This window comes from Panthera pardus, unplaced genomic scaffold, assembly GCF_024362965.1.
Source record: "Panthera pardus isolate Hobbes unplaced genomic scaffold, ASM2436296v1 HiC_scaffold_2, whole genome shotgun sequence".
Taxonomy (NCBI): Eukaryota; Metazoa; Chordata; class Mammalia; order Carnivora; family Felidae; genus Panthera; species Panthera pardus.
In genome coordinates this window covers 30,843,348-30,870,581 of record NW_026526765.1, presented here as the reverse complement: position 1 = coordinate 30,870,581, position 27,234 = coordinate 30,843,348, and the positions used below count along the sequence as shown (strand labels likewise).

The following is a 27,234-nucleotide window of genomic DNA, read 5'->3' as shown; positions in this document are numbered from 1 at the left end:
ATTCTAAGGCTCTGTAATGTCAAAAAAAAAAAAAAAAAAAAAAGGAAAAGTAGGCGATTGCCTACACAATGAGAGTTGAAGCATTTCTTAAAGTCCACATGCCCGGAAATCTTATCCCACTAGAGCTATAGCTCTCACTAGATAGCAAGGCCCCCTTCCACTTTAGCCCTCAAAGAGTTCTTTCTCCAGAAAGTCACTGTCGAGTGAAGATTTGGGAGTTCAGCCTCCCTAGTCTGCCAGTGTTTGGGAAAAGTAAGGTGGAAGTCAGTAACAAAATGCCCCGAAAGACCCAGGTCAGAAGTAGTAGGATGCCAGGCAAGGTTGGGGAACAGGACACTGGGGCTAAAGGGACTGGGATATCACATCGACCTCTGTTTCACCTTTTGGTAGGTACTCACCTAACAGCCTTGACTCGGTGCCACCGACCATCATTGAAGGAGCCATTAACCATGATGGATGCCACACCACTGCCCAGGTTATAGCTGACAGCGTGGGGGAAGAACAAGACAGACAGAATGAAGTACTATACTACAGGCAGCCAAGCGTGCACAAACGATTCTCATCTCGAACATTCTTTGGGACTCAGAATGCAGTTTTCTTAACACGAAACAAAACAATGTTATAAAAAGCATTAGGTTTCCAGGCTAGGCCATGAATGATTAAAAAAAAAAAAAAAAAGTTTTCTTTAAATCTTAGTTGTAGTAAAATACACATAACATAAAACTTACCATTTTAACCATTTTTAAGGGTTTAGAGACAGTTTAGTAGTGTTAAGTATGTTCACATTGTTGTGCAAGCAATGACCAAAGCTCTTTTTATCTTGCAAAACTGCAACTCTGCGCCCCATAAGCTACAACATGCGATCCACCCTTTCCCCAGCCCCTGGCAAAAACACCACTCTACTTTCTGTGTCTGTGACTTTGACTATTCTTGGTACCTCATATAAGTAGAATCATACAGTGGTTATCACTTTGTGAATGGCTTATTTCATTTAGCATAACATCCTCAAGGTGTTTGTTTGTTTGGGCCCCATGTACAGAAGCGTCAGTACCATAGTATCGGGAACAAGAAGGGTTTTATCATTTGTAATGTGTGCTACTAGGTTAAATGATGTCTCCTGAAAATTAAGGTTCACCCAGAACCTCAGAATGTGACCCTACTTGGACATAGGGTCTTTGCAGATGTAATCTAGGTTTATGATGAAGTCATACTGGAATAGGCAGCTCTAAATCCAATATGTCCTTATAAAAAGGGAATTTTTGGACAAAGAGACAGAGACATGCATGGGAAAATGCCACACGAATATGGAGGCAGAGACTGAAATGATGCATCTATAAACCAAGAAACACCAAGAATTGCCAGCAACCACTGCTACGTGGGAGAAAGGAATAGAACATTCTCCCTCAGGGGCTCTAGAAGGAACCGACCCTACCAACACCTGTGTGTTGGACTTCTATCTTCCAGAATGGAGAGAGAATTAATTTCTATTGTTTTACGTCACCCAATTTGTGGTAACAGTCATGGCAGCTCTCAGAAACTAACACACGTGTTTTCGCCTTTTGAAAAACAAAACAAAACAGGACGTTGCGGAGTAGGCTGAGCCCCAAAGAGATCAGGGGAACTTACCTGAAAATCCCCAAACTAACGTATAGGACTTAACTTGGTCTCCTATCTGCTCCTCCCTCCCCATTTTATTCTGACATCAGGTCTACTCAGTAGCTTTGTATTTTCTAGTGCAGTTTCCAGATGCCCTCCTACCCCGGGGGTATCAGAAGACGTGCACATGTTGTTTACGGGAGAGAAATATCCCTCTTAGTCCAGTGTTCATTCAATAATTCTAATTTAATTCGATTCAACAAATATTTGGTGAGTGACCACTCCAGGCTGGGCACTGGGCCAACTGCATAGACCTCCCCTTGATAATGTAATAAAGCCTATGTAATCATGGTCTTCGAAGAAAATGTGTTCCACCAGGACACCTCTCTCTTCATCTTAGAAGAGGACATATCTCTCCATTACTTGACTGGCCAAGAATTAGGAATGTTGAAAGGAAACCTGGATTAGTTACTGAGCTCCTGCATGCACCCGCTCTGAGAAGACAGCAAGAACAGAAAGCACTTGGCTTTCCCAGGGAAAGCACTATCGGTCCTTTCTGTAATAATGGCGGCTCAACGGAGTCACATAGCCCACCGACACTGAACCAAGCACAGAACCTGGGCGACTTGACGAACCAGGAGACACAGTTGTCACTCTGATCCTGAAAAGTTTACTGCTTTCTAATGAATTTTCCCACATCCTGTGTCCCCTTGTATGAAGCAGCCTGCAGGTGGAATTGTCAGATTTCATTATTTAGTGGCCAAATACTTTTTGAAGAAACGAACGAATACGAAGCAGGGCCAAGAGCTGCTTGGCAGCAACTGAGCTGAATTACTAGTGTGGCTTTTAGGAAAGGTAGCACAGGGTAACAGAAAGAGCATCAGCTCTTGGACCGGACTAGCCGGCCTTGATTCCCAGCGTTGCCAGTGACTAGCTCTGGGACGTTGGCCATTTGCCTGATCTCTCTGAGCCTGTTTCCTCATCTGTGAAAAGGGAGTAATATCTTCCCTGAAGGACTGCAGGGAATATTATATACAAAGAGCACAGCACACAGTAAGATCCAAATAACCCCATTACCCCAAATATATGAGGTCTTTAGTGCAGCTCATATTCAGGGTTGACAATACATCTGCAGGAACCAGTAATAAGGAGAAAGTTGCCACCAAGAGTTAAACTCATCAGGCCTCTCATGGAAGAGTAGTCATGTGTGACAGTAAACCCAGAGTCTGTCAATATGTAACTAAAAAGGCCAGGAACACCAAGTTTCTGAATCAGGGTGACTTGGGTAAAATCTCAGGGACGCTAGACTGGAACGAGATTGTGATCCAGTGAGTGGAAACCTTTCAGTTGATAAGGCTCCTATTCACGCAAAGAGCCCAAAAGTGCTCAAGGGAGTCAACAGTGAACCTGGCAGACAGGAATCCAGCCCTCATTGTGGGGTGGAGGTTGGAGGGGCCGCTCGGTTGGCATCTCCACGACCTGACTCTCCAATACCCACCACCACTCTATCTCACCCTCCAAATAACCTCTTGTCTCTCCAGACACCCTGTCACTCTGGAATATCTGCTTTTTGCAATGATGAAGACCAAGAACAGTGGTTACCTGTATTGGGAGAGGGCATGAGGGAGCTTCCCTGGGTGAGGGAAATGTTCTCTATCTTGTTCTGGGGGTGGTTACACAGGCATCTACATGTTTAAAAATTTACCAAAATCAGGGGCACCTGGGTGGTTCACCCGGTTTTAAGCGTCAGACTTCAGCTCAGGTCATGATCTCCCAGCAGTTCTTGGGTTTGAGCCCCACGTCGGGCTTTGTGCTGACAGCTCGGAGCCTGGAGCCTGCTTCGGATTCTGTGTCTCCGTCTCTCTCTGCCCCTCCCCCCCCTCAAAAATAAATACACATTAAAAAAATTTTTTTTAAATGTACCAAATTCATCAAGCTGTATACCTAACATTTGTGTACTTTATGTAAATTATACCTCAGGTGTTTTTTTTTTTTTTTAAAGGTGGAAATATAGAATGAATGAACAAATGAATGTATGTCTGGCTTCTCTATCAATGCCTTGTTAATCTGGTTAGCATGAATCGCTTATTTTAGTCCAAATTTACCTACTTAACTTGCTGTGCACGAGAAGCTATGGGGCTGAGCACCAAGCGGGGGGCTGGCTCGACGAGCCACCAGGTGAGGCCTTTTGGAAACCACTCGGCTGCCTCCATGTGGCGACACCCCTGCTTAGTCACGTTCCCTTCGAACTGTAGCACAGGGCACTTTGCTAATGGCACATCTCTTCCTTTTTCTCTCTTGCCTGAAAATGTTATCAAGGTCACACGGAAACAGTGGGAAAGACGGTCAATCAAGCGATTGTCACAAACCTGTTCACTGGGTTTTATGCCCCATATCCAACCATAAAGCGTAATGAAACAAAACAGCCAGTATCCACACACTTGGATTCCCTTTCTTCCACTTAATCTTGCACACGGAAACACAGAAAACATTTGCTCAAAGATCACGATTTTAATAACCATTACCACTAACTGCTAGATATGCCAGGCCCTGCATTCTGTGAATTAACTCCTTCAATGCTCACAACTGTTTCCTTTCACAGAGGTCAGGTGACCTGCGAGAGGTCACACGGCCATGGGAATGGTGCAAACCTGACTGAGAAGGCCACGCTTTTGATCATTTCTTAGGGCATGGTTCCTGACGGCACCCACTAGGACCTGGTCCAGCAGAATCTCTGGGGGTGGTCCCAGGAGTCGACCTCCGAGAGCAGCTCCCTGCTGACTCTGTACATTGACATTTTCAACCCACTGGCCTGAACTCTAATTCCTCTCTCTGCTCAGCCTCCCGCAGCCGAACTTCCTACGCAGTAGGTGCTGGGTGAATGGATGTGGGAAGGAACTGCCCAGAGGAAGGAAAAGCAGCAGAGGCAACAAGGCTGTGGCCCCAGGCCCAGGGGCGGGCGCAGATGTGTGCCTTGGTGGGGGTGAGGTGGGCGATCCCTTACACAGGACACAGCTAGAACTCCAAGGCTTAAGTGAAAAACACTGGGCCCATTTTCAGAATCCCGAGGAAGAAGTGGTAGCCTAACAAAAATGGCTGGGATGCCGTGGAGTTGTCAGAAGGGTCTCTGAGGGTGTGGGAAGTGGGGGTGGCCGGCTGTGGGAGCCAGAGGGAGAGCTGTGCCGGGAGGGCCCTGGGCAGAGCTCCCATGACTGGGCTGAGTGGATGGGTTTTAGCTGGCGGTTTAGGGGGAAGTGGGGCCTCCCACCCACGGCCCAGCTACTGTTTCAGTTCCCTTTTCTGGGCACAATCAAGCACTTGAGGCCTTGGTGAGGTTAACCACAGGAAAACCACAAGAAAATGGCTTCGCGGCAGCCAGCCTGAAAGTGGGGTGTGAAGAGCTCTGCCTTTGACCTCGGGGCCAAGCGGGGGAAGGGGAACCAGCCGGTGAGAACTGCTCCCACCGGCCAGCCTCTAGCTTCCAACCACACGCGCTCTCACTAGAACCCGGCAATCACAGGACTGCATGGCTTAGCGTGCTCTGCTGTCTGGGGGCAAGCGTGATGTTGGGCAAGTGACATTTCCTCTCAAGATGCCTTTTGTTCAAACTGAAAAAGACTTAACGGTTATTCTACTCTGGCTATCAGTAATCCCAGTGCATGATCCACAGAAGCCTCAGAATTAAATCTTCCCCTTCTCCACAGGTCAGTCATCTTTGTTTTAATTCCAACTGATGCCCTATCATGTCGTGAATTTGTGCTAGTCACCAGAGGAGGAATTAAAAAAGGGAAAGCCAGATAAATTCCTACCCCCGTGGAGCAGACAGACGATCTAGAGACACGCAGGGGTTTTCAAACATTAGCAGACACAGAGTCACTTGGGGAAACCGTTAAAACAGAATGCTGGGCACCCCCCTAGAGTTTTTCTGGTTCAGTAAGTCGGGGGCAGGGCTGAGAATCTGCATTTCTAACAAGTTCCCAGGTGACACGGATGCTGCTGGTCCAGAGACCGCGCTTGGGGGAGAGGGGCAGAGGGAGAGAGAGAATCTTAAGCAGGTTCCATGCTTAGCAAAGAGCCTGACACGGGGCTTGATCCCCGACTCCGGGATCACGACCTGAGCTGAAATCAAGAGTCGGACACTCAACACACGGAGCCACCCAGGTGAACCTGGACAAGTTATTTCTAAGCTCGAGTGAGGATGTAGCATCAAAATCTCTACAGAAGCTTTTTCATATCACACAAGCCAGTGCCTGCCTGGAGAAACCCAGCTCCCGCCCAGTGTGGCGGGGAGCAGTGGTCTAGGAAACCCTTTTGTCACCTCACAACCATCCATTTGACAAGTTTGAGAATAGTCTAAAGTCACTCAAAAGAGGTAAGAACTTCTGGGACTGCCTTATCAGTATCACCCAAGAAGCATTTACAGAAAGCCAAATGTTGGGTCGACCTACTGACGTATGAATCTGTGCTTTGCTCTTCTTTGCCGTGGGAGATTGGAAAGCAGGCATTCTCCTTCCAAAGGCTGCACAGCTAATAGGGAACAGAGTCATAATTTACATCCAGGTCTCGCGACCTTCGATGGCTGCATCCGTCTGAGCTAGCTTGAGCTGAAGAGTCATATCCATGCTTGGCGCTATCAAAGTCCTCTCTCTACGACTTCCTAATTTCCAAGTGGGGAGCATATGGCTGCAACATACTAGAACAGGGGTCAAAAAACTTTCCGTAAAGGGCCAGATAATAAATATTTTAGGCTTTGCGATACAGTCCCCACTGAAACTACTCAAGTGTGCCAGTGTAGCACGGAAGCAGTCAGATAATATATAAATGAACGAGTATGGCAGAATTCCAACAAAACTTCATTTACAAAATTGGGTGGGGGGCTACATTTGGTCCTCAGGCTATAATCTGCTGACTACTGCTCTAGAAGATGGATGAAACATCGAAACACCAGGAGCGTCAAATAAGCCTGGCACTTCAGGCAACAGTCAATTCCAGCAAAATGTGTGCTGGCTTACTTTGGCATGACTCTGTTTGGCATGATCAGCACTGAGAAAAATCGCAAGGTGATGCTGCAGACAGCTGGTGAGGGGGTTACCTGAACACCAGGGCTCCATCTCGAAGGCCCAAGGAAATGAAGTCACTGTTGGGTCTCATGGGGCTGTCTCCCCTCCACAACAACAGGCCATCTTTGGCAGTTGTCTTAAACCTCATGAATGCATTTGTTCTTGATCCTGATACCCTGGGGGAAAAAGACAAATAATTGCAGCAAACCAACCAGTGTCCATCGACATCCATTCTGCATAATCCCAGTTTTGGCCACCAGCCCCAAGAAGCCAGGAATGAGGGTCATCTGGCCTTCCCGATACTTACTACCAGGAAATTAAAAATGGCATCACCGCCACGAGTCACAGTATGGGTCTAAAATGCTGGACTTCTCATTCTGCAGCAGTGTCCCCTCGCCACATGTGGTGAAACTCCACGAGGGAGTACTTGATGAGTCACAGAGTAGCCAGAGTCTGGCCAATGCCAGCATCAAAGATGCACCACCCCCTATACACACCTAGGTCTTTCCTCTTTCTTGTCCCACCTTCGTGGGGCCTTGGAAAAGCGCTCCTTATTCCCCAACAGAGAGTGAGTTTCTTAATTGCCAAGGGGTTCAAGTCAGCAGCCCTCTGGGCTATGATCATGGCCATCGATGGCTTGCTCTGGCAGGGACTGTCCTTTAGGGCAGAACAGGAGGCAGAGTGCCAGACGGGGCAGAGTGCCAGTCGAGGAAGGTGGCTTGATTGGATAATGATCTTGAGAGCTATTGGGGCAGCAGCAGGGTGGGGAGGAAGAGGAAGCTGAGAGGAATGGAGGGATGCTCAGGCAGGTCAGCTCCCTGCCCCCACAGCCATGGCTGGGCATATAATCACATGCTTATGTGTTCTTATCAATTCTTGGGAATAGACCAGTTCAGAAATCTAGTCTCACTAAAGTGACCAGGGTTTTATCTAATAAAAGGAGAAGAGCAAGCATGAGGTCCTTACATCAAAGTGAGATAAAAGTAAACGTAATTTAGCATTGCTCCTAATATGGCACTACTGGAAAAGTCTCTTTTTCTATTTTCCTATCGCTCGTGCCATCCTTCTGTCTCACGTACCTGGTCAGGAGCTGTAGAGTATATGTTAGTGCAGATCTTCCTCAACTTACTATGGGGTTATACCCTGATAAACCCAACATAAATTGAAAATGCCCTAAGTCAAAAATGCATTTAATACACCTAACCTACCAAACATCATAGCGTACCTTAAACGTGCTCAGAGCACTTACATTAGCCCACAGGAGAGCAGAATCATCCAAAACAAACCTTAACGTAAAGTGTTGAGTGTCTCGTGTAACTTACAATACCATACTGAAAGTGAGAAACAGAATAGTTGTATGGAAACAAAATGGTTGTAAGTGCTTCTGTGGTTCACCCTCCTGACGGTGTGGCTGAATGGGAGCTGCGGCCACTGCCCCACACTATGAGAGAGGATCGTATCACACATCGTAGCCTGGGAGAAGATAAAAACTCAAAATTCAAAGTATAGTTTCTCCTGAATGCACATTACTTTTGCACCACTGTAAAGTTGAAAAATCATTCAGTCGAACCATCTTCGCTCAGGGATTATCTGCAGCGAACAGGGGAGGGGACTTTGGTCTAGGTTTTCCAAGAGCCCGACCTACATAGAAAGAGGTCAAGTTTACTGTCCCCATACAGCGCATTGGAGTGAAGCAGTGAGAAGCAGGGTCCATAATGGTGACTTTGCCACCAGGCCGGGTGCAGAGAATCCAGCCCTGACCTACTCACTAGAGATCTGCTTTTTTCCATCTTTTATTCCAAGTTCCTTACTTCTTTTACTTGCTCTGGATACATTGATTAGTATAAGCTGATCATTAATGGCTCCATTTCTCTTGCAGTGATTGGTTTAGGGGTGGCCATGTGACCAATATTGTCCAATGAGATAGAGGAAATTTATCAGGAGGATTCTAGGAGAGATTCTTTTCCTTTCAAAAAGAGTCAGATGTTGGGGCGCCTGGGTGGCTCAGCTGGTGAAGCATCCGACTTCGGCTCAGGTCATGATCTCATGGTTCATGAGTTCGAGGCCCACGTTGGGCTCTGTGCTGACAGCTCAGAGCCTGGAGCCTGCTTCGGATTCTGTGTCTCCCTCTCTCTCCGCCCCTCCCCTACTTGAGCTCTGTCTCTCTCTCTCTCAATAATAAACATTAAACAATAAAAACAAAAAAGGCACATAAAAAAAAATGTTTACTTCCACTGGCTATTGCCCTGATTTATAGCCATCTTACAAGCATCTTATGGACAGCTGTCTTATAACCATGAAGGGCGGGCCATTGGGGAACTTGTTGAGGATAACAGGGCAGGAAGATGGAAGAGACTTACTCTTTGATGATACAGTTGAATCGCTGACTTAACCAACCCCGGAACCACTCTAAGTCTGGACCGCTTGTTATGTGATGTGATAAATGCCCTTCATCTTTCAGACATTTTGAGCTGAGTCTTCTGTTATTTGCAGCCAAAGGCATCCGACTGAAAGACCCTGATCTTGACTTCCACTTGCAGCTTCACACACATCGCATATACATGCGTGTACACGCAATTGCTTTGGTTTGGGGCCCTGCACCTCCTCCTCTCACCAAACCCCTCTACTCCCCCAAACCACCCGGTGCCTCTTACTAAGCACCAGGGTGCTCAAGACTTGGGCCCTCTTCACACTGCCTTGTTTTCTGGGGACTGAATGCCCTTCCGTTTTGGGGGGAGAAAGTGCTGAAGAAGGAAGAAGCTCTCTCTCAGCTGGGAATCCATATTTCCTAGGCCCCATGCAAAGACAACCTAGATAAATACAACCTGGAATTAAAGAAATGAAGCAATGCCTGCCTGGTGTGTGTTCTGAGTTACCAGGGACATCCAATGCCGCAAGAAAAGGTCTCGTTACTACTTCTGTCCCTTAGAAGCCCCCAGATTCCACCCTAAGAACTGGGTGCCTTTGGCTTAAAGCTTTGCCTTAGTCTGTTAAGATGCAGTCAACCTGAAGATGAAGGAAAATTCTAGAATGATGGTGTTGGTGGCAGGGTTGGGGGGGTGGCACCCTATAAACTACAAAGAACCAGAGGAGGAAAAAGGAGAGAAGGGCAAACCAAAAGCACCAAAGATGCGTCTCATAAGGGCGAAGACTTGGCCTGGGCCAGCCTTTCCCTTGTCCTGTAAACATGCTCCAAACCAGGAGAATTGGACTGCAGAGCAGTGCCAGAGCTCCTGCCGCCAGGGATTGAAAGTCACGGCTAGGACGTGGGCCGCCAGGGATTGAAAGCCACGGCTAGGACGTGGGCCGCCAGGGATTGAAAGCCATGGCTAGGACGTGGGCTTCTCCTTGTACCCACATGAGAGCTGAGAAGCCGCTCCCTGAGTGGGCCAGAGCCTGCAGAGGACAGAGGACCTTTGCTAAGGAAGATACAAAGCGGCACCTGCATTTGAAGACTGGCTGGCCGTGGGAACACTGGGGTGCTTGGGCTAATGGTTCCGGGAAGCACTGCAGACTGTGGCCACAGGACAACGTGAAGCGAACTGCCCCTCCCGGGGACTCATACTCATAACCTTCTTGCTTCTCAAAGCCCGAGTATCGCAAATCCTGGAGCTGGGTAGTTCCTCTCTCCAGGCCCTTTGACCAGAAAGGGTTTGGGCTGTTTGTAATGGGGTTGTTTGAAGGGCAGCATTTTTCAAGTTTAGTTTGTTTTTTGTTTGTTTTGTTCTGGTTTCTATGTTTATGGTGTGTGTGTTCCCCGCCCCCCCCCCCCCCCCCCCCCCCAGGCCACGGCAAAAAGGACTTCTTTGAGAGTTATCTTCCGGCAAGTAAGATAAGGAAAAGTCTGGGAAAGACTCAGAAATCTACCCCCACAGAGATGAGAATGGTGCCTGCTGTAACTTCTTACCTCTTGAGGATGTCTGGATTGTCATAGATCAGGTAACTGCGGCCGATAAATTGTGGAATCTCGATGGCTTCTGTGATCGCTGAGACAGAACAGAAAATGGAGGTTACATGGTATATGGCTCCCTTGACCCCAGCCCTCAACCACATGGCAGGAAAATACAAAGGAAGCCAGCTCCTGGAAATGGGACATTTAACAACCTGTCAGCCCCTTCCTCTTGGCTGCACATGCACTTGGCCAGGTTCAGAACTGCCTGTCGTGGCTGGGAGTTGGTGTCTCCCTGTGGTTGCCTCCCTGGGGCTGGCTGTCACTGCTATTGGCCTCAGCACTACTGAGAAGTCCTTGCAATATGTTGAAACTTGAACTGTGCCCAATTATTCTTGGAATCCAACGAGCAGGTCCGGGGCCATGTGGGGAACAGCTGGGGATAACCCTAGATGCTCTCCAAGGGAGGCAGAGAAAACATTCTCCGAACAAAGCCCACCAGGACTGCATTGTTTGAAGCCAATCTGCCCCAGGACTCCTTCAGCCATGACCTCAAGAGATCGGTGAGGTGGGCAGGATAAGGTTTATGACTCTTTTTTTTTTTTTTTTTTTTTAACAAATCACCTCCCAGTGTTACATTTCATAAGATCTTCACTACAATCCCATGAAGTAGCAGGGAGTATGAAGGAGGGTTGGTTATTCCCATTTTACAGAAGAGGAAAATGACGCACAGAATCATCAAGGACTTGCCCAAGATCACACAGCTAAGACAGCAAAAGACCATAAGCCAACGGGTTCTCCCTAATTCTGGCCCTCAGCCCACTCAGCAAAAACTTTCCAGTATTTTAGAAGTACATTTCCTTCTTCCTAATTTCTCATCACTTTGTTTTCCTTAGGAATCACCCGTTTCCACACAGTTAGCAATATCTTTTCCTCTTTAGAAATGACAGTTTAAGGAAATTAACATGGAATGAATCTCATTTTCAAAGAAATGTGTATGAAATGAGAGACAAAAATCCAGCTTAGCTTTTTATTTAATTTTTTGCAATGTTTACTTTTGTGAGAGTGACAGAGACAGAGACAGAGACAGAGAATGAGCAGGGGAGGGTGGATAGAGAGGGAGACACAGAATCCGAAGCAGGCTCCAGGCCCTGAGCTGTCAGCACAGATCCCAACGTGGGGCTCGAACCCATGAACCGTGAGATCATGACCTGAGCTGAGGTCAGATGCTCAACCAACTGACCCACCCAAGCGCCCCTAAGGCAGCTTATAAAACGAGTTCTAGTTTCACAAAAATACGCAGTTGACACAAAGGAGACACTGAGCTGACTCTACACCCAGGAGAGGAAGTGTGTAACTATCTGATACTATGAACAGTAGGAGAGTTGAAGCATAACTTCTTAAACATGGAGAGAGAGAGAGAGAGAGACAACAGCAAACGCTCAAACCCGATGACATTGAGCCCTAATAGAAGGTCCTCTGTTGGCAAGTTCCCAAAATCTTTTCATAAAAATACAAAAAAAAAAAAAAAAAAAAAGGAAGGAGGGAGAGAAGGAAGGAAGGAAGGGAGGAAACAAGAAAACCAAAGGAAGAGAAGTGAAACGTTTAAGATCGTTTCTGAGGGAACTATGAAGAAATTGGTCTATTGCTCTCTGGTGCAGCACAGCCCTGGACAGGGGGCAGCCAGCTGAGAGGGCCTATTAGAACCCAGAAAGGCTCTTGTGCAGTAGCCCCCACTGACTCATGGCTTTGCCATCCACACTTTGAGTTTCTTGTGGTCGGCCGCGGTGCAGAGGGACATCATCCTCCTGACAACCCTCAGGAAGTCAGTAGGAGCGTGACGCCTTCCACCTCACTCACCTCGTCACACAGGCATTTTATCATTTCATAGCATCGCAGGGTGGGGACAGTCCCATAAGATATTTTGAGGGAGAGACCACAGTCACGTAACTCTTATTATGTGTGTTGTTACATGTACGTTCTATTTTATTATTAGTTATTGTTGTTAACCTCTTACTGTGCCTAATGTAGACATTAAACTTTATCGTAGGTAAGTCCTTACAGGAAAAAACATAGAATATATAGGATTCTGTACTGTCCGTGGTTTCAGGCATCCACTGGGGGTCTTGGAACGTTTCCCCCACAGATAAGCGGGGGGCTATTGTAGCTTAAAATTCTGGTCGCACCACCAGCCTCTCTCCCTTCTGGTTAAAGTGGGTAGGAGAAAGAGGGGAAGGAAAGGAGGGGAAATAGAGGAAAAAAGAGTGGGGCGCAAAACAGCACAAGTTGAGTAGAAAAACAAATGGGAAGAAGGAAAGAGAAGGGAAAGGTTCGAAAAGAAAACTATAAGGAAGGAAGGGAGATGGTGTGAAAAGAAAGGAGAGCAGGTGGACAGGCAGCCTTCAGGTGGGGAAAGAAAATCAGGGCAGGAAAGCCAGGCAGAGAGAGAAGGACCCAGAAGAACAGAGGCAGAAATGAGAGGGCAACAGTGGATGAGGTAAAAGGGGGCTTGCAGCTAGGATGCGGGCCCCTACTATCAGGATACGAGTGCCCAGAAGGAAAAAGGAGAGGCTATCCAAGCCGACGAGTCCTCGTTCCCAGAGCTAAACATAGCCAAGGCTCCCCTACTGGGCTTGGCTCACCCCCAGGGAGAGAGGCACAGGCAGGGCCCATCCCTGCTGTTACTAGCCACGGACATGGGCCTGTGGCCAAGAGCCATCGTTCCCCTGGACTCCTTGAAATGGTCAGGATGTTCTTGTCACATGTCACCAGCCCTGCACACAGAGAGCCTCAAAGGGGTCCGTGTGAGCCCAGTCCGGCTGCCTGCTAAGCCCCCTGGCTCTGGGGCTCAGGCTCCTCCTGAGACAAGCTGGGAGACCAGCGCATTCTCAGGGCTGGTGGTTTTAGAGGGAGGATTCCCACTACCCTGGTAGTGTCCGAGGCCCACACCATTTCCCCGGATACCCTCTGCATGTGGTCGGCCCGTGCTGTGCCCGTGGCCTGGCCAGAACTCTCCCAGGCACGAACCCAGGGTGCTTTCCCAGTGTCTCGTGGAACGTACTGTACTTACTATTGAGGCAGTAGTTCCCACACTCTGCCAGGTGCCAGCATGGAACAGAATAGGGAAAGTCAGAATTCCACAGTCAATATAAAATCCCAATTCTCTTGGTTGCAGATCCCCGAAAACCAGCCTTGTTTCCCTCATAGATCCCTGCAGAGGGCCCAGCTCACCCTCTTAGGGGAATGTGAGTAAGAATCCCAAAGGGACCACTGGGATCGTTCTCAGCAGGATTACACCAAGTCACAGACTCACCTCTCTAACTAAGTCTTCACTGAACAGTGGGGGTGGGGGTGGCGGTGGGCAAAGAAGAGATGTAAGTTGTCTGACACTTCTGAGGCTCCCCTGACCTTCAACCAACAATCCCCATTTATTCTAAACCTGCAGAAGTAGTTCTTTGCTAAAGAGTCACTTACCTTGTCCATGATTATTACTTTTCTTGCCTCTAGACTACATGTGAAAGAGGAAAAGACGAAAAGAGCTGCCTCTTTTCTCTCTGTAGTGGAAAAATACCACCCCAATTCCCACCTTCACCTCCCCTTTGGAAGATCCAAGAACCCTGCTTATTTTGTGATTAACAAACGTCAGGGGGATGCTCCAGAAATGACATGACTGAGTACAAAATGGAGAAAATGTACTCACCGTAGGCAGTACATATGGATAAATATTAATTCCATACTAAAACATTAGAGCCAGAAATGACCATCTTGGCCCTTTCTGGCCCTTGTGGTTTATTTAAATATTGTAAACACGACGATATTTTATCCTAATCTAATTTTTTTCTACATGGTCTTTTTTTCTGCGGCAACTACACTAGTCGACAAGTATTTTTGTCACGTCTTCCCATTTATACCCAGAAGCTTGTGCCATCTGCTGACACACAAAAAAATACCCCAATGAATAGCAGCATCCAAGCCAGGCAAAGCGAATTTTCCACTTGAGGGACCTGAAATTCCCAAAAGACTCTAAATAGTTTGACGGGAGTGCTGGCTCTCTCACAGGACCACAGCAGAGGAAGGACCTGGGGGGGGGGGGGGGGGTGTGATCTGACTTTCCCAACACCATCCCGATGGTGGCAACTCCCTCATCCACAGGGCAGCTCCATCCCTTGCTGGAAAGTTCTACTTGGTACAGAATTCTTGGTTACATGACGCCTACTCTGTAGGCACAGAGTGAACAACAGAATACCTTTTTCTTTATGACCAGCTGTCAGGGATCTCAAGAGCAACATCTAGGCCGACCACTCCCACATGTTTCCATTGTTTAATGATACAGCATCCCAAGGGGAAAAACTTCCCTGTATTATGCATAATTAATGTATTTTTTAATCTGTGGTTCTATATACTGAGTTTTCATATATTATGGCCTATATTTACTGAGGCTGTTTTTTCATACACTGGGACCAAATAAATAAATAACAAAATCATCTAAATCAGACCCAGCAATACGCTGTCCATTTGCTAAATACAATATAAAATGTTCAAAATGTTGCATTTGTGGTGTATCTGTAATGATGAGGCAAGATCCGATCTTTTAGGACTGCGCTTCCCTGACAAATATGTGACCAAACCGGTTTGGCTGTCAGTTGTGAGTGGGGTACAGCCCACGTGCTACAGAGGAACACCCCCATCTAGTGGCCTGCAGGGTCCTGCACGATCTGAGCCCAAGCTTCTCAGCAATGCAGGGAAGGGAAGGGAGGACCAGGGCTGAGTTCTTTCCCAGGTGGCCTGTGTGCCCTTGGCTGGGAGAAGCCCAGGAGGAAGAAGCTGCATCCTGTACCCTTGTCGTAGACACTTGGATCATCGCCAAGGCCCTGAGAAGTCCCGCAGAAGAGAGAGCTGTTTAATTGTGGTTGCTCAGGATTACCCAAGCTTATTTGACCACAGAACCCCACTGCCATTTTGTGTATGTGATTGTGTGTCTGCCTGTCTGTGTGTGTGTGTGTGTGTGTGTGTGTGTATGCTCAAAGCAGTCATTAATATTTCTTAGAACCTAATTTTTTACACGAGCCTTGTGAAACTCTGCTTTAACTTGCTGGTCACTTATTTAGATACAGGAACTCTGAGGGACTGCACACAAGATGGGTAAATTTGGATGAGAGTAGAGAGAACAGAAATCCCTTAGGATGAGGCATATGTTATATGAGGAGGGAGGACTTGGTGATGCCCCTCTGGTGAAATGAGAAGGGGGTCTCAGTATTGGGGTGCTATATGGGGTGCCTAAGTTTGAGGTGGCAGGAGGCATCTAAGAGTGAGAGCCCCCAAATGGAAGGCGAGAGAATCACCAAAGTCAGGCCTTATGGTTTTTGTAGGCACCTGAAGTTAGAAGCAGGCTGGGGGTTAGAACTTCTGGTACATATATACAATGGAATACTACCCGGCGATGAAAAAGAATGAAATCTTGCCATTTGCAGCAACGTGGATAGAACTGGAGGGTATTATGCTAAGTGAAATAAGTCAGAGAAAGACAGATATCATGTGTTCTCACCCATATGTGGAATTTGAGAAACTTAACATAAGACCATGGGGGAAGGGAAGAAAAAAAAACAAAACCTTATAAATGGAGAGGGAGCCAAACCATAAGAGACTCTTAAATACAGAGAAAAAACTGAGGGTTGGGGGCGGGGGTAGAGAGAGGGGAAAATGGGTGATGGGCATTGAGGAGGGCACTTGTTTGGATGAGCACTGGGTGTTGTATATGAGCGATGAATCATGGGAATCTACCTCCAAAATCAAGAGCACACTGTATACTCTGTATGTTAGCTAACTTGACAAAAATATATATATTTAAAAATTTTTAATAAAATAAAATATAAATTATTTGGGGGCGGGGAAAAGAACTTCTGGCTTCTCCTGTCCTGGTGGGTTCCCCACGTTGGGCTGGAGAGGCTCAGGTTTCTGTAGCTCCTGGCGCTGCAGGGAGCCTGCTGTGCCCTGGGAGCAGCGAGGAGCTCAGCGGGAGCCTGATCCCTACTTCCGTCTGGGCTCAGCCTTGCAAGAACAAAGGGGGAGGTCCCCAAACCATAGCGATGGTCTGAGTGTCTAGCACCACTCCAGGATTCGTGTGAGTTTCTGGCTCCAGTCCTCCTGTGCCACCAAGTGGTGAGGACGAGTGTCCATCTCCCAGCGAGGGCCCTCGTGGAAACCGCCTGCCTGCCACAAACTCCCTGACCAGGTTGGAGAAAACTAGACTCACGAGGATCCCCAAAACGAAATTCCTGAAGGAGGTGGTACGGATTGAATGAGGTCAGATGCTGGTGACGTCTGCAATATGTCGCTCAATGTGAAAGGACCAGTTTAACTTCTGGAGGGGATACTATGAATAGGTTTTTGCTTTTGAAACATTATCAGGGAGGGGGGAAAATTCAAACTTTTAACTTATGAAGCTAGGGATCACCTTGCTGGATTTGACAAGACTGTCTCCTGTCTACTTGTCAGGATTCATCCTGACAACCAAGGATGGCTTCTAAGTATTCTTGGTCTCCCCGACTAAGAATCCACCCAACTTTTAGAATGTTCTTATGCATCTCTACGGAAGAGTGTAGCTGCCTATCTCTCTCCCCTCTTTCCCATCCTTACTCAGGACTAGATGCTCACCCCAATGAGTCTGTATGGTAACTGCATACCACTGGGTGCCTGCTGGGGCCTGGAAAAAAATTGTCCTTAACAGCCCTAACCTGTGCCCAGGCGCATTAATCCTCTCAAGCCACATGATGGGAGAAGACATGATGCAGGCCATGCTCCCCATGTATAAATCTTCCTAGGGTTGGCAACAGCTGCCATTCTGCCAGGAGCATTATCTTTATTTCAAAGCATAAAAAAAAATACTGAGACAACACAAGGGGAGCTCATAGTCTGCCTGGGTTTTACTCTTGACTCTAGCCTAGCACGTTGCAGAAAAAGAGGCCTAAAGGTCCCCTCAGGTTCCCCCGGCTGCTGTCCATTCCCTTGGATCTTGCCAGGAGGCCCAGGCCCTGCATGGAGATCTGACTCCTCATTCCGGTGAGATGTGTTTCTCACTGAACCAGAACCTACAGTTATGAAGCTATAAATGTGAGCGCTTTGCACCTGTCATGGCTGATATTCTACAGCGGGAAAGGAGGGTTAACAAGATCACAAATTATCCCGTCCTTCTTCCTTTCGTTCTCAAAGCTGCATGTTCATTTAAGCCTGGACTTTATATATTGACCATTAATGTTAGCATTTAAGGCAGGAGCAAACCTGAATTGCCTGTGGTAAAATTGGAGACCCAGGAAATTCAAACACTAATGTGTAAAATCCAAACTCAATTTTCTGAATGAATGGGCTACTCTCGAACTAAATCTCTGCAAGTACCCACTATTAGCTAAACAACGATTTGCTTGTTAGAATTATAATCAGGATCTTTCAGAAATGGATCAATTACTCTTCTTTGGAGGTTCACTGCTAGGGTGAGCTATGTTAATAAATATATTTCATATAATTTGCCAGGCAGTTTTCAGAATTCATTTAAATATAATACTACTCAGGCTTCCAGCCAGCAAATTAGCATTCATATTTCCCAAGACTGTTGCAAAACAACTTCTTCTAGCATTCCATATACCGCAATATCTACCTGTAACTTAACAGTCTTCCCCTAAGCCATAATTCTGATAAAGATCGGGAACCTGGAAATAAACAGGAAAGAGAGAGAGCACATCCCCTCACTTAGGTTGCCCCCCTGCCTTATTTCCTTTGGCCTGTCTACCTTTTTTTATTAGTTCCCGGACAGGTGAGGCCATACTGATGTTGGAAACAAGAAGATCCATATGGCCGAACATGATAACCATATGCTGGCAGGCCTCTTCTAGACACCAGATCCGTGGCCTCTGCCTCCCTAGGGCAGATGTGAAAATCTCAGTCCAGCAGGGACTCACCACCTGTGACTTGTTCTAGCTTTCAGACAACGGAAGGTAAGGAGCTGAGTAGCTCACCGCACCTGTAGTGCATTTTATTTTTCTCCCCAGTAACAACATGGCTAGTCCTGGTTGAGTACTTACCAGGCATTGTCTCAGCAATATGCATCGTCTCATGTGGACTAAAGAGGACACTACTGTGTTAGACACTACTGCCTGGTTATTCCCGTTTTACAGATGAGAAACTGAGGCACAGAGGAAATAGCATGAAAAACAGCACTTTACAGAAGGTTATTTGTACTTGTAGTTTGAAGCAACCTATTTAGAATTTACACATTTCTGTATTTGGCGTGATTTCTCAGCCACATACAGAACACTTTTTTTTTTTTAACTTTTTTTAAATGTTTATTTATTTTTGAGAGAGAGAGAGAGAGACAGAGCACGAGATGGGGAGGAGCAGAGAGAGAGGGAGACACAGAATCGGAAGCAGGCTCCAGGCTCTGAGCTGTCAGCACGGAGCCCGACACGGGGCTCGAACTCACAAACCGTGAGATCATGACCTGAGCCGAAGCCAGAAGCTCAACCGACTGAGCCACTCAGGCGCCCCTAGAACACTTTATAGCGTTCGCAGGAAGGGGTCAAAATAGTTACCAGCCTATAAAGTCTCCACCTATGAGGACAGGCATGGCTCAGGTGCAGGGGTCCTGGGAACCCCCCTACACTATGATGTAACCTTTTGGTGGCTAGACCCTGAGGGGATTCTCAGGAAAGGAGCCATTTACCTACTGTTACAGAGGCATTTCAGCATTTCAATTCTTGTTTAATGTAACAATTAACCATCTCATATGCTATTGAATACGTTACTGAAATCAATGATAAAAACCACTGGCACGGCTGTCCCGGGGTTGCCAGATCCTTCTGGAAAAGTCGGTCCCCTCTGCTCCCCGTGCAGCGCCTGAGCCCCGCCCCGTGTACCTTTCTGGCAGTGGAGCCCCTCGAAGCCCAGGGGGCAGTCACACTCATAGCTGTCCTTCCTGGGCCGGCAGCTGCCCCCGTGCGTGCAGGGGGCCCCCACGCAGGGGTGGGCTGCGTTCTCCACGTTCACGCCCCGCGTGAAGTCGTGCTTCACGTGGATGGTTCGGTCGTTCAGGATGATCTTCGGGAGAAAATGTAAACACAGAAAACATCTTTGCAGTCTGCTAAAGCTCCCCTCAGCCTGTTAACCTCAGCTACATGTGATGGGGGAGCTTTCATAAAAGAGAAAGTGTCTGGTTCCTGTTTTTACCGCCAAGTAAGTGATGCAGGCACTGAAGTGATGCTCTGTGGCCCTTGGGAGAATCTGCAGAGAGTAAAGCGTCCTCTGGTCCTGGAAGATTCCGGGAGGTCGTAAAGAAGTCTCAATAAATACAAAATTAAGGTTCTCAACCTGGCTGCCTGTTAGAATCACCTGGGGGACTTTAAGAAATACACTAATGCCCCAGGTCTCACCCAGATCAATGGAATCAGAAGCTCTGAGGGCAGGATCCAGTCAACAGTAACTTTTAAAAGCTTCCCAGGTGATTCTAAAATGCAGCCAAGGTTGAGAGGTGCTGCTATAAAGCCAAGTAGGGAAGAATACAGAACGAAGTATCATGCAGGCAGAAATCAAAGGGGAACTGACGCCTTCTAGTGGCAATGGGGCTGGGGGAAGCTTCTCCCTGTACTGCTGTGTTCTTCTGGCTGATGGTCTCGTGTCATCTACAGCTCCATCAGTGGGGTCTCCCAGATTGTCCCATCCCTTCCTGCTATCCTTTCTCCCTGACACTCTTGAATTCCCTTCCCCACATCCCCTTCCCCACTATTTAAAAAAAAAAAAAAAAAAGTGACACTCAGATCACATTCTTGTCATTGCTGTGCAAATTCCCTGGGACAAGAGGGCTCCATTGCCTTCACTCCCTTTTCCCTGCAATGGGGGTCTAGTGAAAATGATGAATTATAGGGAGAGGTCACTGGGTTTCCCAGCCCCAAATAACGTCTGGGGGACCCAACGTTTTCAGCCCTCCACTTGGAGAGTGTGTTTACCTTGAGCTGTTGGGTGTTTTGGTGTCAGGCAGGCTTTGCAGAACCAGGAGACAGAACACCTCTCAGAAAGACCCCCACCCTGCAGGGGGTCCTAAGAGGTTAGCCATGGTCCTTCCTGCCACTAATCCATGGTTCCATAGGCCTGCCTAGTCCTTGGAGGGTGTCAGGAGAGTTAGGAGAACACTTTTTCCCAGTCTTGAATCTTACAAGCTGCAAGAGAGTAGCCAGAATCCTTCTACAATCTTCCCCTTTTCGTGCTTCAAGGGAAAGTCTGTGAAACTCAGTCATACGTCCTTGAGACAGGCCAAGAGGCTACCATCCCCTTCAGGACGTGGCACAGCCAGTGACTCAGCCACTGGGAGGGGCGGGTGGCCTTTCCGGGACGTGGGGAGGAAAGGGTTGTGTGTGCCACGTGAAGGGGGCGGGGGCAAAGCCTGACAAGGGCCGGGAGGGAGGCGGCGGTGAGGCCTCTTAGCATCTCAGCTTGATTTCTCAGTGAGAATTTCAAACGCATGATGAAACATGGCCAAACCCACTGACGGGGGACAATGGGCTGAGATGAGGTGTCGCTGGCATCACAGTTCAGGAACAAAGGGAAACACCTCAGCAAATATTGACTGGACCCCTTTTCTGTGCTCCACACTGGGATACAAGAGGAGGGGAACAGAGCCCCACGGGGCCCTTCCTAGTGCCCAGATGTGCAAATCACAGTAGGGCTTTCTTTCACTGTCCTGCCTTCATTTTAGCCTCTCTCATGTTTCACCCCGAGTCTAGAAAGGATCAATGGCCCACATTCCACCACTGGTTGCTAAAGGAAAACAGGACGAAGCTAACATCCAGCAATTGAATATGCTTTTTCTTCAAATGCTTTTTTTCCCTAATGTTTGATGGTCCTGGAAATCTGGTTTGGTGAGTCAGCCTGCACCTCTGTTACAGACAAAACATATTATTGAAACTGGAGAGGTCATGGGCAGCCCCAAGAGAAGGAATAACAGACAAATATGTGTGGGGTCAATGTCCTGTATCTTTCACTGGCTGCATGATTCCACCCCCCCGCCCCCGAACCTTCTATGGAAGGACTCCTTAATCTCTGCTCTTAAGAGCGTGGTTACATGATTGATGAGCTGCAACTGCTTAATTGCAGGGGTAGGAATGGGGGTGGAGGTGGGATGAGAGTTGGCTCTTGACTTGAGCAGGAACTTCAAAGGCACCTCAGAGAGAAGCACAGAGCCAAGAGTTGCTCTGAGACTCCACTGGCTTCCTTCCCTTTGGTAGAAGCCTGTCTGCAGCCACCTGATGCCCGCTGCCTCCCCCAGCAATGCCTGGATCCTTCGGTGGATGTATTGTAAAGACTCATCTTCATTGAGTTGCTTTCGTGGAATGGCTGCTGGACGGGGGCCCAGGAGCAGACGTTATAAGAAAATGGGGTTGGAAAGCTATGCTGCTAGCATTAAAAAAGAAAACCTTAAAACGTGAAAACTTCCTCCAAGCTTCTTTTTTGGATCCTGCAGATTCCACTGATCACGGTTCTTAATTCCATTGTCTGTAGTCAAGGTCACACAATAAACATGCAAAAGCGAAGCCTGTACCTTCTGGATGCTCCCACTAAAGGGCTTGAGGACGCCCGAGTTCTTCTTCACATCATCGTAATTAGGGACTCCACCAATAAAAATGTCCGTGTTGCACTTAATCTGTGTGAAGCCTCCCTGCCAACAGATGAAAACCAAAACACGGTATAGCTTCAGAAAAGGTAGTAAGGTCTGCCAAACGGTAGAGACACCTTGAGGACCCACTGCAACAGGCCGGCTGGACTTTCACGTTGTTTTGCATTTGCTACCTTACTGCCTGTTTGTATGTTTGGAAATGTATTAACCTCTCTGGGACTCAGTTTCATCATCTATAAAATGGCAGCCATCATATCTACCACTTAGACACGTCACGGTGAATGTGGTGGGCCGCATTACTGTCCGCCAGTATTCAGCGCTTCTCCAGAAGCGCCCCTTCTCCCTGCAGGGAGATGACCTTCAACCTGTTGCTCTTGAGTGGGGCCAGGTAACCTGCTTCAGCCAATAAAGCATGAACAGAAGGGAAATGAATCACTTCCGGGCAGAAGGTTTCAGAGCCAGAAGGTGACTCACAGTGCCCTCTCCCTCTCTCCCTGTTCCTTCAGCCAGGGTGTCAGATTAGAGCTGCAACTGAACGTTGATGGACATGTAATGCAAGTAAGAAATAAGCCCTTATTGTAGCTGATCTTCTGGAGCTGTTTGTGACCCGCTTGAGCCCAGCCTAGCCTCTCTTGGAGGCAGAGAGCCCACTGATTTAGCACTTTGCCCAGAGTTGGATGATTAATCAGCATTCCAGTCTGACCAGCTATTGTTATATTCGGCAGTGGTAAAGATAAAACCTCTTCAGGCCAAGAGAAAAGGAAGGCACGGTGGGTGGGAGGCATTCCTTGCTATCAACTACAAAGGGTAGAGAAATTCTTCTCTTTTCCAAATTCTCAGAAAACTACCCAGGTCAACCCCCAAAGCCTTGCCCTGTTACCGGTCATTTCAACAGCTTAAACTCTAACGGGTGGGCTAGACAACAAGCTGTGTATAATATTTAATGTCTAAACTCTTTCACACATGAGCTGGAAGCAAAATGTGAAAATGTCCTAAGACAACAAATAGAGATAAATGGAAATTTGAGACTCTAACATAAATCATTATTTCCTTTGATTTATGGTAAAAGGAAATATAAATAGTAGCAGCATTTAGTCATTAATTTAACAAATATTACTGGGCATCTACTGTGTCCCAGGCACTAAATGCTAGACAAACAACAGTAAATAAGGAAGACCTGGTTTCTGCCCTCAGAGGCAGAATCCAGACACATAAATGGGCAGGTGGGATTAGCTCAGCAAGGGCTGCTCAGGGGACTCTGGATGCACTTGAGGAGGGAGTGCACATATCCTACCCTAGACACAGATAGTCTGGGAGGTAGTAAAGGAAGAGTCAGAATTATAGAAATCGGTCAAAGTCAGCGCTTGAGAGGAATATAGTAGGTATAAGGGCAGAGGCAAGGAGGGGCCAGATACTGCATGCTTAGAAACGCCCTCTACCCAAAAAGCATCAAGCTTTAAGCAGAAAAAAAATAGTTATATCTGTGTTTTAGGCAGATTACAGGCCAGAGGGAGGAGAACGGACTTGGGGTCAGGTCAATATAGAGAAGGAGAGACAGAACAGAGAGGAAGGTACAGGATCTAGGAGAGTCTCACAGTGCCCAGGTCCCACCAGGGAACAGCATGGAGGTCTTGATTGGAACATAGACAGAATTGCCTTCCATCAGTAACCTTGGGGCAGCGTTCTTATTTAACTAGGCAGGGGTTTGGGGAGGGGGAGGGGAAGGCAGTGTTCATTAAAGAAGCAGAAGGGCTTTCAGGAATTGTAGTGGCCGGATGGAATGCTGACCCTGGAGGGAGCTGTTACCACACCACCCCCGCCCCCGCCCCCCCCAGGCCCCAGTCACTGTCTTAGCTCTTCTAAAGTTAAAATAAGATAGTAAGTGGAAAGGAGAAAGGTTGCAGGGTCAAAGGGATGTCAGAGAAACAGGCTGTTTTGAAAAACCTTTGAGTTACAGTTGTATCCAGTGAACAGGACCTGGCCTCATGGGGTGAGAGCTGGTTCCTTTTGGTTTCTCATCAAAACCCTCCCCTGCACCCCTTCCCCCCCCCCCCCCGCCCCCGCCACCCCCCACCCCCCCTCCTGTTGACAAGAGACAGGGCTGCAGCTGCCACACCCACAGGGAACCGCAGGAGAAAAGCAAACAGACCCCACCGAAAGGAGGCTTCGCGTCTAGATCTGCCACTTCTGTTTAGCTGGAAGTGGTTGGAAAACCTGAGCAAAGCTGCTGGTTAGGGTTTTCTGGAACCCTCAGAGGCACATCCCATCCTTAAGTCTGGCATAGACTCAACCCTTGGCTGTTAGTATTTCTCAGCTGAGCAACCCAGAGTTTGGCTTTCTCGTGGACACTGAGGGGCCTAGGCCCTGGGTTAATCCCCAGAAGAGTTCTTTCATCCCACCCATCTCTAAACTCTAAGACCACTACTCCTAATCCCATTGCTCTCTAACCGAAAGAGTCACCTATGCCTTTGAACGTGGTATGGACGGCTGGGGAGCAGAATCCCCTGCTGGGGGAAGATGTGATTAAGGCTCAACTCACTGAGATCAAGCATGGAGCCTTCCCACTCCTGTCTCAGAGCTGCCTCAAAAACCCCAAAACAAAACAAAACACCCTCACATGCACACAGATTGGCTACACCTGTACCCACATGTGCACACTGCTTTCCAGGTGGGCAGCACTCCAGCCAGCTTTGTCCATTCAAAAAGCCAATAGGGAGGCACTGGTTCTACCATATTGGTTGAATTCTGACTCTCTGATATTGTAGCAATAGAAATTCTGAGGTGTGGTTTTTACCTTTGTGTTGTCTCTTCACTGTAGGATCCCAACAGTAAATACTGTGTCCTAAAGAGTTTCTTCTTCATAATCAAAGGCCTTAACCCTACCATCTACAAATATTCCATTCTGAACTTTTGTTCCTGTTTTACAAATGTTTGTAACTAAGGCCTACAGAGATACAATGCTTTTTCGAATTTATATTAAGTCAACATATAGTCAAGTCTAGTCAAGTCTATAGTTGTGAGCTACTACTTCTATCTTGGACTGAAGTCAGCTGTTAGAATTTTCTGGATCATACCGGAAATTACTCCTGTTCTCCCTTTAAAATCCATTCCCCTTCATCCACCTTTCCTTCCTTTCTGCCTTTCTGCCTTCTTTCCTGCCTTTCTATTTCCCTTCCTTCCCTCTCTCTTTCCTTCCTTCTCTCCACAAATACATATATAGAACATTTTCTAGGTTTGAAGAGTGCTCACCTCGTGAAGCAGAGCCCAGTTGGGGATTCTTCTTATCCTGAGAAAGTCCTTGGTTCTGACAGGACCTCCCACCACTACCACCTCTGATACTGGCCTTGGGACATACGTGTTCTTCCTTCTGCTCTCTTCTTCAACTAAATACCTCTTTCCTCACCAAAAGTCTTTTTTTATTCCTTTTCTTTTCTCTACCAATCCACTTTCTTATCAGAATACCCACATTCACAAATGCCCTCTTTAAATCTGGTGATGCACAGAACAATGACATTGGGAATTAAAATAGTGGAAACCCTAAGTCCCCTTTAGGGGACTAAACTTTGTGTGTGTAAAGAATCCTAGTAGGTTATAATTTAAAACAAATCTCTCTTATCTTTTCTTAAAAATGTTATTTTCTTGGGGCGCCTGGGTGGCTCAGTCGGTTAAGCATCCAACTTCGGCCCAGGTCATGATCTTGCAGTTCGTGGGTTCAAGCCCCACACCGGGCTCTGTGCTGACAGCTCAGAGCCTGGAGCCTGCTTCAAGTTCTGCGTCTCCCTCTCTCTCTGCCCCTATCCCGCTCATGTTCTGTCTCTGTCTCTCTCAAAAATAAATAAACATTAAAGAAAAATTTTTTAATGTTATTTTCTTTGGATACGACCTTGGAAATAAAATCATGGGTGAAAGTTATAAATTTGAGTAGGAATTCTGTGCTCTTGAGGTCATGAGAGTACTCTATTAACCAACAGGAATAAGTAAAGCTACATAGTGTTGACCATGTACTGTTGTGTTTTACATATATAGTTATTTTAATTGGCACAACGCTACAAAGTAGGCGCTATTATGGTTGCCATTATCCCCACTTTATAGATGAGAAAACACAAACTTGCAGGTCAAGTGACCCATCTGAGTTCACACTACTGGTAAGTAATGGAGCTAGATCTGGAATCCAGGAGCCTGGCATCAGAGCTGTGTTCTTGCCAGATGTGTGGCCCCCACAACACTGGCCCGACCTCCAATGTATGTCCTGACCTACTACATTATACACTGACTCAACAAAGACAGGGATTGGCGGTAGGGGTGGGGGTGGCGAGTGATTTCATAAACGATGTACTTGTATTAGTACACATAATCCTTGCAATGGCCCTGTGAGACTGCTGCTATTATGACCCCATTCGCAGCTGAGGAATAGACAGGTTAAGTAACTTGCCCAGTGGGGAGCTTGGGTTTTAAGCCAGGCAATCTGGCCCTGGAGTCCATGTACTTAGCCATTACTCTGCTGCTTTTCTCTCCAGGACAGGAAGAAAACAGTAACCCAGTTTGCACTGACACGTGTCCTTCTTACCTCTGCCATTGCCTCCACTACCTTCTGCTTATCCACTTGTAAGATACCATTCTTTGCTGTGCGAGATACATGCAGCTCATGCCAGTGGCCCAGGGCGAGGGGGTCTTCACTCCTGTTGAAGGAAGGAAGCTGAGCGTGGGATAGCATCAGTGGTGGTATGGACAGTGTTCATCAAGCTGCCCTGATGAACCGATGCAACCTTAACTACCTCATTCATTCCATCCCAAGAAAACAATCACTCCTGCTTAGTGAACACAGCGACGCTCGGTCCGTTTATTGGACCCGTTTATGGTAGGAGCATTGCAATTATCACTTTATTTTATTACTTCCAACAAGCCTGAAATGTGGGTAAGATGAGCCTGGTGTCCTGGAGGAGAGGTGACAGTGAAATGTGATCATACTTGCACACAAGCTTTGAAAAAGAGAAAATTACCTGGACTGTAGTGTAAACCACAGATTCTTTCGT

At 47.3% G+C, this 27,234-nt stretch overlaps 1 protein-coding gene across 3 annotated transcripts in view; it reads right to left on the bottom strand.

Annotated features, from left to right (window-relative positions):
• EGFLAM (EGF like, fibronectin type III and laminin G domains) overlaps positions 1 to 27,234 on the bottom strand; it is a 178,575-nt gene that overhangs the window by 6,086 nt on the left and 145,255 nt on the right. The window contains exons 16-22 of one of the 3 annotated variants that reach the window (XM_019464217.2): positions 26,769 to 26,880; positions 22,127 to 22,243; positions 19,452 to 19,632; positions 13,616 to 13,639; positions 10,564 to 10,642; positions 6,689 to 6,832; positions 399 to 482 (exon numbers count right to left, since the gene is read on the bottom strand). In XM_019464217.2, the coding sequence (XP_019319762.2) occupies positions 399 to 482; positions 6,689 to 6,832; positions 10,564 to 10,642; positions 13,616 to 13,639; positions 19,452 to 19,632; positions 22,127 to 22,243; positions 26,769 to 26,880 (741 nt within the window). Of the gene's footprint in view, positions 1 to 398; positions 483 to 6,688; positions 6,833 to 10,563; positions 10,643 to 10,760; positions 10,888 to 13,615; positions 13,640 to 19,451; positions 19,633 to 22,126; positions 22,244 to 26,768; positions 26,881 to 27,234 lie in introns of those variants that run through there. The other 2 variants (XM_019464218.2, XM_019464219.2) reach the window with 2 other exon arrangements.